The sequence below is a fragment of the Galeopterus variegatus genome, unplaced genomic scaffold, assembly GCF_000696425.1.
Source record: "Galeopterus variegatus unplaced genomic scaffold, G_variegatus-3.0.2 Scaffold46, whole genome shotgun sequence".
In the NCBI taxonomy this organism is placed as follows: Eukaryota; Metazoa; Chordata; class Mammalia; order Dermoptera; family Cynocephalidae; genus Galeopterus; species Galeopterus variegatus.
The window spans coordinates 864,434-885,393 of NW_007726157.1; the positions used below are offsets into that span (position 1 = coordinate 864,434).

A 20,960-nucleotide genomic window follows, 5' to 3' on the forward strand; every position below is an offset into this window, starting at 1 on the left:
TACAGAATTTATTCTTTTAAATTATCAGACATGGGAAATTCCTGCAAAGAATTAATTCATAGTGGCTTATTTTTTCAGTTTGTTTCCCTTAAGAAAATTCAATTGGGTAATATTCCCAATATGATGTCAAATTAGCTTTTGCATGTTACAGTTAACATACCAGCTGTTGGCTTGAAGGATGGTATATTAACAGTATGAAAACCTAGAATATGATAATGAATTTAGATAACCAGGTGCAAGCAAAAATGGAAGAAAGAGACAATGTTCTTTCTATATTTATGGCTCCTCTCCAGATGATTACACTGTCCCCAAAATTAGGAATGTGGAATAAATAGGGGGAAAGTATATCTCACATGATCCCCATATTTCTCCAAAGCAGCTGTTCCTAAACTTTTTTGCTCCTACTTATTTACAGACTACCTCCTTGGTTCATACTCCCTTGACATACCCAAATTTAAGGACTGCTGCATAAAGAAAACTTCCTGCAGGTAATAAGCAATTCTCAGGCCACAATTCTATTGCTCTCAGTCAGGAAAGCAAACTGAATTGCAAGAGGAATGACATTTTAATTATTCAAAAATTTATTTTGTGGGGGCCGGCCCAGTGGCGCACTGCTACAGTGCGCCGCTTGGGAGTGCGGTGGCGCTCCCGCCGAGGGTTCGGATCCCACATACAGACCGGTTCCCGCTCACTGGCTGAGCGAGGTGCGGACGCAACACCGAGGGTTGCGATCCCGTTGCCGGTCCCGGTCCGGTACGGGTGCGACACTGAGGGTTGCGATCCGTTGCCGGACACGAAAAAAGACAAAAAAGGAAGAAAAAAAAAAAAATTTATTTTGTGAAATGTAACAAATGGACTTCCAGTTCAAAATGGCGGACCCATCACAAATATTTGCCTGTAGTGACTAAGAAATAAACTCATAATTATAGAAGGGTGTCACCAAGACAAAGACAAGAGAAAAAGAAAAAAGAGAGAGACTTTGGTAAATTTTCTGGATGACCAAAAATAAACAGAAGCAAGTTGATGGAGGAAGTCACCAAAGAGACAGTGGTCTCTGAAGTGGAGAACATATAATCAGATGTATTAAGAAAATACCCTCCATTCATAGGTATTTTTTACCTCTCCATTTCTAAATCATTATTTTTGTCCATCTTAATATATAATAATATATCTGTATATGTATTTAATTTTTATAAATCCATGAATATCAGTGGCATGCTCCAATATTTTTACTGGAAAGGTGGCCTCTAGATAAACTAGATAAGCTGCAAGGGCACTGTGGAGGAAGCAGGAGCTGAATGAAGAGTCAGCAGGTGCAATGGGAAAAGGGAGGGAGAAGTGCAGCCCCAAACTGGAGTCAACTAAAGGATAACTGTGCAGTTAGCATCTCCATACCCAGGACCTTGGAGTAAAACCTTTCTTATTATGGCATTTGGGAATTCTTCCACATCCTGACAGCCAATTTTCCCACTCACCCACAAGTAAAGCCCGCGAAGTATCCATCCCAATCTCCCTACTTAAACAAACCTCCCAGAAAGTTAACTCAGAAATGAGAGCTAGCAGGGAGGAAAAGGTCCTACTTAACAGCCTTGCTAGCTACCCAGTCTTTATAAAAACTAATGGACATACTAGGCATTAAGGGAGCAAGTGAGCCCATACTGATCACCTGTCGTAAACAACTAGAAACTGGACAAATGTATGAAACAACTATTTTCAGATACTGGACCACAAGGCAAAACAGGACTGCGATCCCTGAGAGAGGGGAAACAAATGAGGTGAGCCCTAGATTGCCCCAGTTTTCTGTGTGGTGGTAATTTCCAGATCACAGGCACAGGGAGGAAGAACTCAAACAGAGGTCTGTAGTCTCACTGAGTTGAGTAGGCAGAGATCAGAGTTGAAAAAACAAGGCTAAAGTGGCTAAAATTTGTGAGACATAGTACCTAAAACTACCCAGAATACAGAGCTTCAGAAATCTACATGGGGTCTGTTGAGTCCTTGGCTGAATATCAACCTGTGCATGTGGAAATATATGAGCCCAGATAAAGAAAAGCTTCTGAGGGAAGATCACCAAGGAGCTGTAAGCTGAATGATTCCTAGAGCTCACAGGGGGCAAGAAAATTTTCAAATTACAATCAGTCTAAGAAGAGAAACCACAGAGAAATGGTGGGGCTAAACTAGTTTTAAAGTAAAGTCTAGGGCCGGCCCCGTGGCTCACTCGGAAGAGTGCGGTGCTGGTAGTGCCAAGGCTGCAGGTTCGGATCCTATATAGGGATGGCTGGTGCACTCACTGGCTGAGTGTGGTGCAGACAGCACCGTGCTGAGGGTTACGATCCCCTTACCGGTCAGAAAAAAAAAAAAGTAAAGTCTACATTAGATCCTCTCCCCAACAACACAAACTAACTAAAAATAAGACACAGAAAGAACAAACCAAACCACAAGTAAATTTACTGCCTATCAGAACAAAGTCCAACATGCTTTAAAGGAAGAGAACAAAATTCAGCAGTCAACAATGTAATATTTATGTCTGGCATTCAATAAAACTTATCAGATATGCAGACATACAGAAAAATGTGGCCCATAACCAGGAGAAAAATCAGTCAATAGAAATAGACTCAGAAATGACACGACTTATGGAAAAGCAGACGGACATTAAAGCAACTATTACAAATACTATAAATATGCTTAAAGACTTTTAAAGGAAAATATACGCATATGAGGAGAAAAAGGGGAAAAAGAATCAAATTGCACAGGGACTAAGACAGACTATATGTTGGACCAAAGCAAGTATTAACTAAATTTAAAAACTATTAAAACGTACAGAGGTGTTCTCTGATCACAATAAAGTTTAATCAGACAGTAAAGTATTTGAAAATCTCCCATACACTTGGATATTTACAAATCCATGGGTAAAAGAAGAAATAACTCAAAAAAGATTTAAAATATTTTGAACTGAATAAAAATGGAACCATCACATATCAAAAATTTTAAGAAGAAAATAAAACTAAAATGCTTAAATTAGAATATCTAAGCTTCTATTTTTAGAAGCTAAAAATAAGAGCAAATTAAATCCTAAGTAGGAAAAGGAAATGAAGATAAAAGTACATATCAATGAAATACACAACAGGCCGGCCCGTGGCTCACTTGGTAGAGTGCAGTGCTGATAACACTAAGGCCACGGGTTCGGATCCCATATAGGGATGGCTGGTTAGCTCAGTGGGTGAGCGTAGTGCTGACAACACCAAGTCAAGGGTTAAGATCCCCTTACCGGTCATCTTTAAAAAAAAAAAAAAAAAGAAATACACAACAGATAAATAGTGGAAATTAATGAAATCAAGAACTGGTTTACCATCAACAAAACTGACAAAATTTTATCTGTATTATCAGGAAAAAAAGAGGAAATGTACAGATTACCAAAATAAGGAATGAAAAAGAGGACAGAACTATAGATTCTACAGACATTAAAAACATCAAATTGGTAAAGGTCCACAAAAAACAATTACATTATAATTTGGATATACTAATTATCCTGATTTCAGTATCATATAGTGCACACAGGTAGTGATATTCAACACTGTACCCCACATATGTACAGTCAACTATGTTTCAATAAAAATAATAAATAAATAAGAGAATAAAGATAAAGAATTTATACCAAAAACTAAAAAAAAGCTAGATAAAATAGACAAATTCTATGAAAAATACAAATTATAAAAAATGATTCACATATACGGCTCCATATCCATTAAGAAAATAGAATTCATAGTTACAAACTTTTTCATAAAAAAAAATGCTAGGCCCAGATGATTTTATTGATAAATTGTTTTAAATGTGTAAGAAAAAAATAATAATCACTCACACAAAATCTTTCAAAAACAGAGGAGGCTGAAACAATTTTCAACTCATTTTATGAGGCCAGCATTACTAACTTAAAACCCAAATCTAAGACATTATGAAGAAAGAAAATTATAGAGCAATATTATTCATGAATGTAGATGCAAAAATTATTAGGAAAATTTTAGCAATATATAAAAGTATGACCAAGTGCTGTTTATCCCAGGAATGTGAGCTTGGTTTAACCTTCAAAATTCAATCTGTATAATTCACAGCATATTAACAGAGTTAAGGAAAACAAATCTGCACTTAAGGAAAAGCCATATAATCAATTCAGTGATTCAGAAAAAAAGACTGACAAAATTTAAAACCTAACCATGATAAACTCTCAGCAAATGAGGAAGGAATATGAGGGAATTTCATCAACCTGATTAAAGACATCTACAAAAACCTATGGCTAACACCATACTTAAGGGTGAAAGATCAAACACTTTCTCCTCATTATTGGGAACAAGGCAAAAATACCTGCTCTCACTGCTTTTATTTAACATTGTACCGGAGGTTCTAGCCAGTGCAAAAAAGCAAGAAAAAGAAATAAAAGACATATTGCCTTGGGTTGAATGTCTGCCCAAAACTTAATCCCCAAACACCACACCTAGACACATAATATTTCTGAATAACACAGGTTGTGATAAAGGCAAACAGGAAAAGAAAAAATATAAAGGCAATTATAAACTCCAGGAAAAACAAAATGGTACAAGAAAGTCATGTTCTGAATAAGAGGTATACTACAATAGGGAATAATTTTAAAGTGATGTAGAATAAGAAAAGAGAATCCAGATGTCTGTATTTAAGAAAGAAGGACTCTGTCAGTCTCACAGGATTATAACACTGGACCTGCTGAGAAGGAAATGTAAAGGCCAACTATTTGGCCTAGCACTGAACTCTATTTATATAGTTAGAATAATGTTTGCGCTATTTACTAGCACTCAACTTCCAAGGGTCAACCTTTAGACAAGGCAGAGAATGCTCTGTTGTGGTTGCAGAATAAAATGCAAATGTTTAACAACTTCATCAAAGTAGCTGATAGAAACTGTGATGTAAAAGGGAGGACAAAAGTGGAGGAAAGATTAGGAGGATAAAATATTCACCTCTTACTAAATGTAGAATCAAGAAATAGTGCCCAAAGTGAAAGAACAAAAAATTGATGACTAGTGATATTATTTAAAATTATTATATGAAATAAAAAATCCCTATCTAAGAAAAAGTGGAAATGAATAGGGAGTGGTATTAATGAGCTAAATCCTCATCTTTCAGAGTAGCAAGTTAATAGATATTATCTGAAGTTTAAATTTCAAGAAATAGAGCATAATATATTACCTAGATTTATGGAGGTAACTACCAGAAGCACCCAAAACAAAAGAGTTAAAAGAAGCTGTATCTGAGTACTAGGAACAGAAACAATTGGGACAGGAGCCCACCATTTTAATCAAAATCTGTACTAATCACTAAGTTTTAATTACAAAAAAAGCTGGGGTGGGGTGGGGTGCAAATTCTTTAATGCTCCTTCCATTAAGAGGTGGTATATGTTCCCTCCCCTTGAATCTGTGGGGTTTAAACTCACAGTAACCAACAAAACATGGCTGAAGTAACATTGCCTGTTACTAGGGACACTGACTTTTGGAGCCAGCAGCTACCATAATTCCAACTACTCTGAAGCTTTGATGCTGAAAGGAAGCCCAGGTTACATGGAGAGGCCAGTGTAGGTGCTCTGATCAATAGCCCCAGCTCAGGTCCAAGCTTACAGCAACCAACCTGCATAAACCATCAGACTTGAGAGTGAAGACACCTGTAGATGAATCAAACTGTCAACTGTTGAATCTGATGCCCCAGTCATCCTGGAGCAGAAATATGCCATTCTCACTGTGCTCTGTCTGAATTCCCCACCCACTAAATCCATGTACATAATGGTTGTTTTAAGCACCTAAAATTTGGGGTAATTTACTACCTAGCGATATTAAGCAAACAATTAATTTAATAGAAAAGATGTAATTATTTTAAATTTAAAAACTGCAAACAACTCTCCTCCATGCCAACTTTGGTACTCTGCTTTAGTAACAACTTCCTTGCAACATGGCCAGCAACTGACTGGGAACACCACACATCTTCTTTTCTATTCTATTCCTCACTCCCTCCCTTCCTCCTTTCCTTCTTTCTCTTTCTTTCCTTCCTTCTTTCTTTTTTATTATTATTTGTTTTATAGCTGGTCATGACCAAGTGATGTCACAACCCATCAGATGATCACAATCAACTGTTCTAGGCAGAGAAGGAAGGTACTTGGAATGATAGCAACAAATAGGACTTCTGGGGCAAGGTTCATTCACCATGGACTGGCCATCTGGGCCTCACTACTTGTAAGGACAGCTATAGCCATTTCTACAAGGGCTTTACAGCTTACATTAAACTCTTTAGGGGAATACGTATGTCAATATTTTCATTAAAATTCACAGTCCAGAGATTCTGAAACCATGTCCTCAAATTTCAACCAAAACATCTAAATCAAAGTTGCAAAAAATAGTATGACCTAAAATCATCAAAATATCAATGTTTTCAATATAAAATTATGTTCATCCACCCCTCCTCCTTCTCCCACCCTATTTCCTTCCCCCTTCCTGTCCACCCCTCCCCCCAACTGCTCCACAACATCACAGAATGTAAAAAATAATATTAATAAATAAATAAACTTAATAAAATAAAATAAAATACTGTTCATAACTGAATGAAAACAGTAGTGGAAGAATTAACTTAGAAGGGATATATCTCAATGTCCAATTCACTTACTAATCATTACATTATTAATAAACTCCAAATTCCTAAGTCAGAAATCAGTTTACTGCCATAATTATTAGAGACTGTATAATCCTAAAGAGTTTTAAATGCAATACCAATGAGTGAATAGAAAAATAAAATATCTGCTAAGTTTTGGTGTTAATTTAAGTTTTTACTGTCAATAAAGTTACTGTAAAAAGAGTAACCTTTAGTCACAGTTTAACTATTTATTCATTCAGTCATTTACTCAATAGATATTTGTTGAACTCTGTGCCAGGCGCTATTCTAGATAGTAGGGATAAAACAGAGAACAAAAGAGACAAAAATTCCTGCCTTCACGGAGCTTACATTCTAATGGGAAGCAGATATCCTATATTAATTCATATTAATGTTCCACAAATATTTGAGTGCTAAGCACAGAGGGCAATGTAAAAGATGGTTAAAATAAGGTTTCTAAGAAAAAGCAATCAGACAACTACACCATTTTATTACTATGGAATTATACGAATGATGCTCTGAGTTTACTCATTTAACAAGCACTGGTTGGAAAGCTTTATAAATATGCCACAATTCTCATCTACTTTCAGATCACCAGGTTTCAGATCTTGAAGTTTACTTAGAAACTTCACATCTACTTGCTACTCCATGTTCTCTCATCCCTAGCTCACCTTAGCTCACATTCTGCCACCTTCTTCCCTTCTTTGAATGAGCATGTTCCCCTTTCAGATACAGGGATACATTTCTAGACCATTCTCTGTTTGCCTAATGATGAATACACCTCTCTTCTTTTATCAATTAAAAGTAAAAAAACCAAAAACCAAAACAAACAAACAAAAAAACCCAAACAAAAACACCTTTACTATCTTTCATAAACAAAGATGCTTCTCTTGATTCATTTCAAAAGCCCTGTTTTTCTAAGACTGGAATTGGTACCACTTAGTCAACAACACATACAGTTCTTGTTGAGAGCCCATCACTCTGAGTCAGCCAACATTTGAGGGATAGTGAGTAATGCCTCTAAAGCAGGCTTTTTCCCTTTTCAAAACTAACTGGTTTCATTGAGAAACAGATGGACATCAGTTCTAGTCTAATGAGCTAGAAGTTAACTAAGTAACCAGTGATTAAATCCCACGGGCTTAAAGTAATTTGTAATGACTAGCATGATGTCACAATTTTTCTTCTGTCTTAATGTGCAAAAACATGTTATTTCAAAGAAGCTATGCTCTTCCTGTTCTTTAGGGAACTTACATAACTTACATGCACTTCATTAATGATTAGCATCAGAAATCCTTTCTAGTCCAATCTCTAAATCTGTCTCTTGCGTTCTCATGGCTCAATAAGAAAATATCCCATTTTTACCCAAGGCTTGTAATAACTTCTTTAAGTGATTCTACATGGTTGGAATGTATACTACATCACGTAAAACTCCCACTTTGAAACCACTCAGTCTCTTGGTTTCCACTAAAAAGTTTTAAAATGTATTGGTCAGAGCCAATATCCTAAAATTTAAAAGTCTGTCCCTGAAATGCAAAGATGTCTTTTGTTTTTCTTGTTCTGTTGCTGAATAAGTGTTAATGCTCCCCATTTTATACTTTATACATTTATGCCTCCTAAAAATGAAAGCATTTTAGGAAAAAAAAAAGTTTTATACTAACCATTAGAGATACCTAACACGGAACTTACAAGATTACTTAGCAACAAAACGAAGCAAAGAAAAAAAGAGAATTCACTAGAAATTAGTGCCCCTGAAAGAGAATTGCTTCCATACTGAGGATAGAAGTTCTTAATTATTTAAACACAGTACACAAAATAAAATTTTAAATGTTGTAAGGTAGGTATGCCATAGGAACAGCCTCAGAAAATAAACAAGCAGAAATTGTAATGTGACATAAAAATGAATAATTCTATTTGAGATTTTGAAATTCAAAAAAAGAGAGAGAGAGAAAGAACGGGCAAAGGATCCAACTCCTCTTTGAGTTAATTTGAATAGTGAAATACACAAGAAATCATCAAGCTCCCATCAATTTTGATAATGTGCTCTCAGAAACATTTGGTCCACAGGCTCTCCCACAATAAACCCATTAATGAATAGGATACCTGACACCAATTTCCAATACTCCAAGCAAGATTATATTTTGCTATAATTACTATAAATCCAATACACATCTTTTCATACATGGAAATACCAAACTCTATTCATACTTTCACACTGTAGGGGGAAAAAAATGAAAGTACTACCAATCAGTAATACAGATATCAGTGTACATGTCAGTTTCCTCCATGAAATTATAAACTACTTGAGGGCAGGAATTAGTTTTGTTAATAATACCTTACATTTGATCTTTGTATACATAATTTCATTTGATCGTAGTAACCCACCAAGGTCCAAAGAGTAGTAATAATTCCTATTTTAGTGTGGGGAAATGGCAGGCAAGAGACATGAGGAATTTACCCTAGGTCACTCAGCCAATAAGAGGAGGAGTCAGAATAGAATCAGTCTTCTAACTCCTAGTCCATGAGCAGGAACATTTTAAAAACTGACTATGGAAAACTTCAAACTTATACAAATGAAGAGAGCATAGTACAACAAACCTCCACAACTTCAATAACCATCAACTCACAGCTCAGTCTTGGTGCACCTATTCCCCATTTTGAAATAAATTCCAGACCTCATACCATTTTGTGATCACTATCTTGACCACTTTTAACAAAGGTTGAATATAGCAGATGTTCGATAAATACTTGTTGAATGCTAGATACTTCATGGATGTTTTCTAACATTATTACCTATTTCTGACTAATAAAATTAAATTCTGAATTCCTAAATGGCACATACTCATTCCTTCACTCACAAATATTTATTCTGGGCTACAAGATGTTGGGCAGCATGCTAACTGCTTGGGATAGAGCAAGAAAAAGACAGCATAGTCCTTTGCTTCAGGAGCCTTGCTCTGCATGTACACGCACATGTACACATGTGTGCATGTGTGCACGCACACACACACCCTGGGTCTCGAGGAACTGGAATTAGTTCAAGCTGGAAGAATACTTCTTAACTAAACCTACCAGTCTGACCAGGTAGAATCCAAATTCTCTGTACACAAATTATGAGGAAGAGTAGAAGACAAGGCCTGAATGGAATTCATAATGATCATCTTTAAGAAATTATTAGGAAAGTTTTACCCAATTCTGCTTTAACAGTTTTTCCACCATAGAAAGACAAGAAATTAAAATTAATGGGGGGAAAAATAAAAGAATTCAATCAACTGATTAAAATGTATTTATATAGTTAGAATATCTCACATTCTTACATTTAAAAATGTTCAAACCATTTTCAACTTTTACTGTACGTGTGCTCATTTCCTAACGTTAATGTCTTCTTCACAGTATGTAAATTTAGTCCAAGACTGCACAGTTAACTATGGGAATAAATTACTTAAACTTTTAAAACTCACTTTAATATAAACTATATAGATTGGAGCAAAATAAAAATGAAACTTTTTTTCAGTGTTTTAGAAATCGTTTCCCCGGAAACTCAATAAATGTAATCCAACATACAGGATCCATTGTCCCTCTTTACTTGACACTCCTTAGTATTAATATTCTTTCATGTAATAGAAATAATCTATATGGTCCCCTCCTTAATAAGTGAACCTGATATCCATGATTTCATTCATTTGTTATTCAGTTTATTTCTACTGCATGTAGGGTGCTAATGGACACGATCACAAGACACTCTCTGCCTCAAGGAGTTTACAACTGGGGTATGAAAGGGTAAGGGTCAGAAGAGGATGGTCATGAGGAGTGGGGATAATTAATTTTATCTTATAATCATATAAAAGAATTAATATAAGGGGCAGATATATACTAGGTGCCATAAAGGAAGTCCAAAGTTGTCAGTGTTCAAAGGAAGCAGAAGTATTTTCCAAATGGAGTTATTAAAGAGCACACTACAATGACGGTGGTATTGGAGTGTGGTCCTAAAGGATAGGTAACATTTCAATAGGTGGAAAGAGTGGTGTGGGGAGGGGTTCCAAGTCACAGAGGTGGATGGCAAGAAGAGCATTCGGGGTGAACTGAGTTGTCTGTTTGCCGATAGGGTACGTGTAACAAATACACACAAAAAACACAAGAAAAGCCTATCAAAGCCAAAGCTAGTATTGAAGACAGAAAATGGATAGTCAGGAAAAGTTTAAAATATGAACAAGTATTTGAAGATTCTTACTAAACAGACTTTTTGTGTATATACATTACAGTTAGTACCCGGTAATCTCCCAATGTCAATGTTATCTCAAGATACTTGCTAATGCTGTACCCAACTCTAAAAGGATGAAAAGTGCTCGTCTGGGGGATATATAAATTTAATTTATTCTACTTCATTCTTTCACTCGTTTAGGACACACAGACTGGTCAACCAATGGTTATGGACACTATAACATTAACATACAAAAGACACAATCCTCGTATTTAAGTCAAAAAATATAGTCATTAAACTGAAGATAATTTTATATCTCAAGGAAGTTTTTTCCTGGAAGGCAATGACCATCAGTCATCCTCTTCTGCTAATGCTGGGTGTAAACCTGTCTGAAACTTAGGTCTCCTCAATTTGTATCTATAATGCATATAACTGTGGAATAAAGTAGTTGACTAAAAATAAGACAAGTTTTTTTTTTTTTTGCATTTATAACACAATTCCTACATAGGCCAAAGGGAGTTGGATTAGGTAAATCTAAGATCCCTTCCAATTAAAAAATTCTCATACTGTGATTCTAATCCTTTAGGAAGAGCAGATAATAGGAATCGATAATTAAAATGGCTACTTAAATCACAAAGCCACTAGTTGCCCAAATTTAGGCAAACTCTTACAGGCAAAGGTCAAGAATGTTTAACACTTATCCTGTCTCAAATGGGCTTCCAGATTACAAGTGCATACTTGCACAAATTCCTGCCATATGCTTTACAGGGCCTTTAACTTCACCTCTCAGGTGACAGTTACTTGTGTAGCTAGTAAAACAAAAATCAGTTATGGTAGCAAACTGGTGATATTCTAAACAACTGCCCAGAAGCTCTTAGAAAAATCCTCTCTGTGATTGCTGGTTTGCCTGCTCCACCAGACTTAGCATCTATGGATTACCTTTATGTAGATATGCTTGTTACCAACCACTGGTGCCCATTCCAATGCTACCTCCTGGACCTTGGACAAAGCCCAACATCACACACGTTACCTTCTCCTGTTACTGATTCACCTGCCCCCCCCCCCCCCCCCCCCCCCCCCCCGATTTCATCTCTGCCGTGTTTTGCTACATCAGGAAGCTCACAATTAATTTACTTCCTATGAAGACAGAGAAGTGCATCTAAACCTCATGAGAAATAGCAATAGTGTGATTAGTTAATTCCTCAGAAAGCATGGGTAATGTTTGCTTATGGGTCTAGAGGTTGTTATGCTATCTAATTTTCAAGTGTTATGGTGTTTATTTCATTAAATGGGTAGTAGAGGTGCCAGATCCACATTATGCAATTTCATTCATCAGACAAGTACCCAGCATTTTAACTTTCCCTACTGTTCTTTGTCTAAAATAAATTCCATATTATTACTAAACTATTTAACTATATTAATCTGGATTATTATTTAACTATAGCCACTTAAATGGTCATAATTATAACCTAAATTCTTTAAAAGCAGAATTTAATAAAATAATCATCATACTTTTTCACAGACATACTTCAGTAGGGCATACTTCAGAATTCAAGAATTCCCTAATTGATATGTCATTTATTCCTGGCAAACCATCATCATTTCCTACTTATAGTTCATTTTTTCCAAACTAGAAATGTGCCCACTTGATTTAACTTCTTCTAGCAAACAAATAAACAAAAATTTTTAATGACTACACAGATTTAAGAACAAGTCAACAACTTTAAAATGGCATCATAGACAAGTTACTTGACCTATGGGCTTCAGTTTCTTTATCTGTAACATAAAAGGACTGAAAGATTTACAAAGTGTCTTCCAATCCTAATAGCCATAGTTTTACAAATATATAGTGTACATATGGGGTATTTCCTTCTTAAAAAACATTTCTAAGGAATCATCAATAGTGAGGCATGTTCTTTTGAAAAAAAGGAATAATTTACTTTTAACTAGGAGTCCATTTTCATAGATACTCATCTGCCCATGTTTCAAACATAGGAAAATACCCCTAAGTTATTTAATTTACATTTCCCTCTTAGAGACCATTTTCTCCTTGATTCCATGGAGAAATCCTAATAATTCCATGTTGATAATAATTGTATAAAAAGGATACAACTGCAATGTCAAAAATTCAGCATTATCAAGTTCTGCAGGACTAAGGAATGTGCAGAACATCATTGTGAAGATGTTTATTTACTAAACAACCTTGATAAATTGGAAACTTTTCAAAGAACTCTTACAGAATCAAGGAACAAACATACTTTTAACACACTGAAATTTAAAAGAATTAAACTCCTGCATTTCTTGCTTTCATTGACACGAGCCTTAATAAATGTATTATTCAACCACAAAATAACATTTTTATTCAGGATTCCCATGAACTAACCCATCTGAAGACCTGGCTTTCCATGAGTCAAGCAATAATGCCTTGTTTCTTCTACCCTGTTAATGATTAGGTTTTTCTAGAGAAAAGCACATCTTCACTCTCCTTTTATGCTATATATTACTGATATCTTTAAAATGAGAAAGTCAGAAAAGTCTCTTTGAATAATCATTGAGCTGTGTGGTCTTTTTTTTTTTTTTAAAGCAGTGACTAAATATTCTAATAATAACAACTTAATATATTTAGACATTTAGACATGACAAGTTTGTTTACTGATACTCAATGACTTTTAGTTTCCAGAACCGATACTTGAATTTTAATTACTTACACTGCTACACTAATACATTTAATCCCTGGGGACGATACAGGTAGCATTTACCTGTATCTCTCTTAAAAGACATGATGCTATCATGTATCAGAGTTACGGTGATCATCTTATTCCTTCAAACACAGGAGAGCTACTTGAGGGGAGAAGCAAGGTGTGATTTGCCCAGGTATCTTTTCCTAGCATCTAACCCCAATGTTTTGAAAGAGGAGATCCTTCTTAAATACTTGAATAAATGGAACTCAAATGTTCACGTATATTAGTTACATGTCAAATGCCTTCTTATATATATCAATTTGTACATCCCTAGGGTGAAATTTAATCTTCAAAAAGTATTTGATTCTGATGAGTATTTTAGTTATCTTGCCTATTCAATCAGCAAATTCCTCGTACCAAATTATCACAAGCATTAGTTGCCCTATAAAACTGGTTAGGTTAAGTATAGCCAAATAAGGCAATCAAAATAAAGACAGGTGAATTTTCAAAGAGAAAAAAGAACTGCTCATCCCATTACAAGGTAAGTTCTACAAGTGTAGAGATTTTTTATGACTTGCTCACTGCCATATCCCCAGCTTCTAGAAGTGATTGACACCTAGCAGGACCTCAATAAATATTTGGTGCGTGAACAGACTACTCAAAAAACATGATATTTTATCTCTCTCTATATATTCTTTAGTTCAGGATGTAAAATAGGATTCATTTGTGGAGTGCAGAAGCTCCAATATAGATTCATACTGAAGTCTGATTCTGGCAAAGGCTCCAGGATTTGGGATTACCAACTGTAAAATATGAGCAAATTTACATCCCAGACACTAACTGGCTGATCAAGTCTGGGCCTGGGATATATCAAGTACAGGTAAGCAAGAATTCCAAGTCATTATCCCTGTGTATGCAGTGCTAGTGCCAGCAATAACAAGGTAGCTTTTCTGGCAAATCCATCAAAATTAAATCTCCAACTTTTGAAAAAACTAATATGTTTATTATACTCCTGCTAGCTTAGAGGCTTAACTATCTGTGGGGAGGGCCTATAATTATGATCAATTACTTATGACTTGGAGGCACTTATAAAGGCATCTGCCCTTTAAAGAAACCATTAAAGAACCAGGCATAAGACTGTAAAACTGATCCTAGGGGCAACAATAAATCACAGGCTTGGGGGCCCAAATTTGACAACTCTCCCTTGGAAGGAAAAGAATTGTTGTTGCCTGTCCTTGATTTCTTGACCCTGTCTGAACAAATATTAGCAACCTCTAAAATCTGGAATTCTTAGTCTGGCCAAGCAAGTCATAGGGGCCAATGGTTGCCCCAAGGCAGAGGTGAAAGAGAAGAAACAGGAAATGTTAAAAGAAGGGAGATCTGTAGCTCCAGAGGGTGACATCATCAATAATTTCCTCAAGGGTCACTGAATTCCATGGCATATGACTGACAGTCTTTTCTGACAAACTACAGGCTAACTATACTCAAGTAACTTCTTGGTTCCAGAGCCTGTAATGTCTGGGTTTGAGTATGATTTGTTCTATAAAAAAAAGGTGAACTGATGCCTTCCTGGGAACTTGTTCCAGGGAGAGGGTCTCACTAATCTGCTGGATACAAATAATACTTAGATATTTAAAGTACTTTTAAATTTGCAAAGTGCTTTCACTATCTCACTTTATCCCCACAACTCTAAGAAGTAGGTGTCATCATCATTACTTCACATGTAAAAAGAATTTTAGAAAACGATGCTTTTGTCTTCAGTTCATAAGTATATCCTCCTGAAATTCACAGTACACAATCCAAGTCATGTGCCAGAAATCTAAAGACACACCAATCCCAACAGGATAAAACAAAAGAATAGGATAAATCATCCAAAATCTACTGGCAAAAGTAATCTTCCTGTTACAAGAATGGGTTATGCTTTGTAAATGACCATGTTACACAGGAGTAGTGGTGCCTCTGTAACACCTCTACGTTGGAAGGGCATTATTTTACTTATATACATGATAATCTCCCTTAATTGGACACTCTATATATAACAGCCACAATAAAACAAGGACTTTGGTCTTAAGACTCTAGTGGTGGAATTCATCCTTTGGGAAGCACCTTCCCGTTTTCTCTCTAATATCACAAAGACCCCATCCAAAAGAGTTTTTGTTGTTTTTAACAAAGAAAACACACACACAAAAAAGGTAATCAATTGCTTTTATATATAATCCCATCTTCCAAAATGCTCATTCTCTATCTCAACGTCTTTTGTCCCTGCCTCCTTCACTGGCTAGAGTAGAGGTATAATGGAATCCTATCTTTATAGCCATTTACTACCTTATTTATATATTTATGATTCTTTGCTGCCTTTTAGCCTGAGTCTAATCGTGTTGGGAACAAAGCACCACACAAATCACCAGCCTGGGATAAGAGAGGCACGTTAAAACCTCCCAGGAAGATTCTGTAGACACTTGGTCTCCTTGATTCTGCAGAGGGTTTGGTATTTCAAAGGTCAGTCCTGGGTCTCTCCACTTTGATGACTAATGTTAAATTGTTTGACTTTTTACAAAAATATTTAGCTGTGCTTATTTACATAATTTCATCCACAGCGCACACAGTAGGCACGTATTTGCTGAACAGAAGCCCTAGATGGATGAGAAGACAGGAAGAAGAAATCTTTTCTCCAACCATTTTAATGTCGAGAGAGGTAAAATGACAACCCAGTTTGTAGAAGTTTCCGGGCATTTCTTTTTTTCTTAAAGCTATGCATCTGTGTTTAAAAAAGAAAAGGATGATACAACCACACAATGGGGAAATTCCAGGATCACTAAGAAAACATCATTATCCTAAGTTGCATACACTTTTATTTAATACTGGTTATCACACAGGAGAGAATTTAAGAACTGCTGTCTTCCCACTCAAGCACACAAACCGTCCAGGAAAAGCAAGGGCAGAAGAACATTTAGAATCTAAAGATACCACATATTGGACTCACGTCTAACCCTTTGGAGATTAGTCTAAGGACGATGCCAGCCTAGAGATATAAAGTAATACAGGTGTACAGTTAACAGTTTTGGAAGAAATTTTTTAAATGACATTTTGAAACTGGGTATCAGCACTGAAACTCCTTAGACCATCAGGAATCGTTCTTATTATGCAACTTCAATAAAGAGAAACTGTTGAGTGTGACTGGCAAAAATATTCTTATAAGTCTCTACATTTATTTAACCTGATTTTGTACCAGGCTCCACCCGTAGAGTTCTCTTCTCACTTATTATCCCAGCATCCTGCTACCTCTCACTCTGTCTCTCAAAAATTCCTCAATGGCCGGGAAAAAATATGAGGAGGCTGGTGGGGCGTGTCTCAGGTTGGCTCGTTCTGTCCCTAAAGGGCACCCGACTCCCCCGGACCCCCCTTCAGGGTGGGCAGGGAGAAAACTCTTTTGCACAGTGGCAGGGAAGCCTGCGCAGGTCACGTTTTCTGACTTATCTTTCTGCTCGCCGTCTGGCAAGGTCACCGGCTCTGGCTCGCGGCTCTGTGGACAAAACTTCCTCTCCCTCTGTAAGGTCAATGGGTCCCGCGGGCCGCCCCCGCCGCCCCCCTGCCCCGCACCTTCCGGGCCTGAGGCTCGGCGGCCCGGGCCTCTCCGGGCACTGGGCCCCGACGGCGCGGGCGCCGCTCCCCCGCTCACCTGACCACGTTGGGGTGCTCGAAGGTCTCCAGGTGCCTCAGCACCGCCACCTCGCGGATGGTGGAGAGCGGCATGCCCTCCTCGCCCGTCTGCACCCGCACGCGCTTCAGCGCCACGAAACGGCCTCCGTTCTTCAGGTCGCGGGCCTTGAACACCTTCCCATAGGCGCCCTCTCCGATCTCCGCCACGCATTCGTACTGCTGGTCGGCGCGGCTCAGGCCGTCCTTCTCCATGCCTCCTGGACGCCGCCCGGCGCGGCGCCGCTGGGGCGAGCGGGGGTGGGTGGGGGGTGCGCTCGGCTTGCTCGCGGCCGCCGCTCGCCTCCTCCGGGGCTCCCCGGAGCTCGCTCTCGCTCTCCCTCGCAGGCTCAGGCGCTCCGACGCTGGGACTCTCGCGGCCGCCGGGGCTGGAAGGAGCGACCTCCCCGCGGGCTGGCGCAACCCTGGTGCCGCCGCCGCGAAACTCCGCCTGCCGAGTCGCCGCCGCCGCCGGCGGAGGAGCGAGCCCTCCTCTTTCCTGCCCGAAGCGAAGTACTCAGGACAGACACCGAGGCGATTACATAGTCTCTGCCCGAGTGCGTCTCAGTCCACAATCATTGCACCTAAAGGAGAAGACGGGAGGACAAGAAGAAAGTGCAGTCAGACACCTCAGAAGCCTTCCTCGGGGTTCCTCCAGACTCCCTTCCTCCTCCTTCACGAAGCCCCCATCGCTACCTTCCGCGCGCTCCTGCCCGCTCCCAAGCCGCTTAATCCTTCCTGGTTCCTCCGAGAAAAGCGAGATTACTTTTCTTTCCCTGCAGGGCTGGAGCCGTCTTCGCGGAGAGGTTGCAGGGGCCCCTCGGGGATGAGCGCGCGGCGCGGGCCGCAGTGGAACGGGAGGGGGCGTGCCGAGCAGCCCAGAGTGTGCCGGGAGCGCGGGGGAGGGGAGGCGCCGGGCACGTCAATGTCACGGCTTAATATTTATCCCTATATCATTGTGTTACGCCGCTACCCTCCCCGCCTCCCGGGGCCTGGACGTGCATGGAGAGGAGGTCCCGGGGTCCCGGGGGCACGCTCAGGGGTCGTGCACAAGCCGGTGTGGAGGGACTGTGTGTGGATCCACCCGTGTGGGGCCGCAGAATGTGGGTGGGGGCTCCCAGGACCCTGTAACCCGATGCTGGGAGTGTGCGAGAAGGGGTGGTCAGACATCTGCTCGGAAATTGCTTCCTTTCTTTCTACTTTCAGTTTTTCTACGAGGAGAAATTTTAAAACGACTCGCACACACACAAATGGTCTTTTTGGGGTAAAGGAGTCTCGGTTGGAAACGGAATTCTCCCTCCGACTTGGAGGACCTCCCTGGTGGAAACCCAGGGAGGACAAGCCATCTGGTCGGGGAGGGCTGGGGCTACTCGGGGGTGGGCGAGCGAGGGGCCCTGGAGGGGGGACTTCCCCAACGGTGGGAGAAAGGGGTGTTCGCCACACTTTCGCTTGTCGTCCTTAAAGAATAGCTTCAGGAGGAAGGTGGCATAACCGTGACTCGCCCCTAAGGTTTCAACTGATTTCAACCTGAGCAAAACTCAACCTCCCTTAAAAAAGATGGGGGGCGGGGGAGCAAATGCTGCGCCTCCAGGGGTGCAAGAGAAGGGGCTATGCTCTCGCGGCCGGGACTCGCGAATCCTCCCCAAATCCCACGGTCGTCCCCGATGTAGGTAGCGGAGGTGGCTGCTCCATTCCCCGCATTCGGCTTGGGGCCCGATCCGGTACGCGGCTGGACGCCGCCCGGAGCCCTCTGCACAACAAAGCGCTGAGGGGGGGTACCCTAACATTCCCTCCCCTTTCAGCTGCGATCCAGGACTTCGGGAGCCTCCCTCCCCCACGGCCGCCGCGGCCTCGGCCGGACGTTCGCCACGCTATCCGCGTGTCCGGAATTCCCGGGGCACCTCGGAATTACCTGCTCCGCAACCGCTGGCTGGCTCGCCTTCTGCCAGGAATTAAAGAAACAACAAACGGCGCGACCCCCGTGGTGTGCGGGCGGAGCGGACTGCCGCGAGGACAGAGCCTCTCACACTCAGTCCATTCAGAACTTTCCTTAAAAGCCGAGGAAAAAGCCCCCAGAGCCCGCCCGGGGGTCTGAGCCAGGTCGAGGGCCACACAGGTAGCGGGGGAGCCGCCGCCCGCCGCCCAGCCTGCCCCTCCTGCGTCCCCCCTGCCCCGCCCGCCCCAGTCCAGCCCTGGGCTCGGCAGTGAAGGAAGCGGCGGGGACGTCCCACCCCCGCAGGGAACTGCGCCCGCCGCCCCCGCCCGGCCCTGCTCCGCCCGCCCTGCTGCTCTCCCCCCAGCCCCCCGGACGGTCGGCTTCGGCGGAGAGAAACGGGAGCAGCAATGCCTTTTCCCTCCCTCTCCTCCACTTTTTTTTGTTGTTGTTGTTGCTTTCCCACGCTGGCTGAATGTGCCTTGACCCCATTTCAAAAAAGTTTGACATAGTGCTTCAACATTTCCGCATTCCTCAGCGACTACAAAGGCTGCAGCCGCCTCCTTCTGCTTTCTGTCTCTGCTCTCTGTCTTCACACTCAATGAAATCCTTCATGTGCCTCTCCCGAAGCCTGCCAAGCACCGCAAGGGTCGCCACCAGCGCAGCGACGAGAGGCCGCACCGGGGAGCGCGACTCCCGCGTGTGCGCACACGCAGATGCGCCCACGTGCACATGGACGGGCACGCTGCGGCGCCCGGGGCTGTTCACCGCAAGGCGTGCGTTCTTAACTCCGAAATTTTAAATTACAAAAGTAAACTTGGAAACTAAAGCAAACATGCGCCCTCGCGGGGCCCCAACCCTGGGCACTGGCCGGCTGCGTGCACTCCTGTGCAATAACACGGCCGCAGGACGCCTGCGTTAACATTTATCTCCTGGTGGGGAAGGTGGAGCCCACACCCACACCTCAACGAGCCGGAGAGGGAGCTTTCGTGGGGAGATAAATATGGGGCACGGAACGCATGCTCCAGTATGGAGTCCCCGGAGGCAGTGCATTTTAAACCCTAAGTGTGGATTACTGTGTGTCCGAGTGGAATTCGAGTTCCGTTTGGAGAAGCTGGATGAGGAGTGTATGTGTGCGTGTTTGTGCGTACGGATAGGTGGGAGTAGGCATAGGATCTCGGTGTCGGGGGTGTCCCTAGTGTGGGATATCCCCCTCGCCAGACGAAGAAAGACTCCTCTAGCTCCTCAAAACTGGCTCCCGTAACTCAGTTCGTAAGGGGTTAACCAAAGCCGATTCCGAGGACACACAGCACCCCCCCCACGCACTCACCCCCACCCACATCCTTGCGTCGGACCCTGGCCAAGCCTCCAGATCTCCCCCAGGACCCCCCACCCGGCAGCCCACCCACCCGAGTGCACAGCTCCTCACCTGAGGGGCCCGGTCGCGTCGGGCCTCCCGAGGGGACTGCGAGTGTCAGTCCGACCTCTGCACGTGTCCACTGCCGCGCGGAGCAGGTAACCAGACTCTGGGGAAGGAGTTAACCAGCACTCTCTCCGGCGAGGGGGTGGGCACAGCGACGGAGGGCGGAGGGACGACGGAGGGCGCCGCCCGCGCGCACGCTGGGGGCGGACGGGGGCCGCGGGGCTCCGGCCGGGGCTGGGGGCCCGAGCCGGGGAGGCAGCGGGGACGGCCGCGCGGCGGGGGCGGGGACCCGCGAAGCCAACTCTGCCCGAGACCCACGCCGCGACTGGGCCGGGGGCTCGCGGCGCAGTGGCAAGCAAGGGGGCAAATTAA

General features: G+C 41.6%; 1 protein-coding gene across 1 annotated transcript in view; it reads right to left on the reverse strand.

The window, feature by feature from the left end:
- Window positions 1-20,680, reverse strand: part of CDK6 (cyclin-dependent kinase 6) — a 222,771-nt gene extending 202,091 nt beyond the window's left edge. Inside the window, exons 1-2 of the mRNA XM_008572294.1 lie at window positions 20,595-20,680; window positions 17,216-17,816 (exon numbers count right to left, since the gene is read on the reverse strand). Of these exons, the coding sequence (XP_008570516.1) occupies window positions 17,216-17,448 (233 nt within the window). The 5' untranslated portion in view covers window positions 17,449-17,816; window positions 20,595-20,680. The remainder of the gene's footprint in view (window positions 1-17,215; window positions 17,817-20,594) is intronic.
- Window positions 20,681-20,960: the final 280 nt, after the last annotated feature.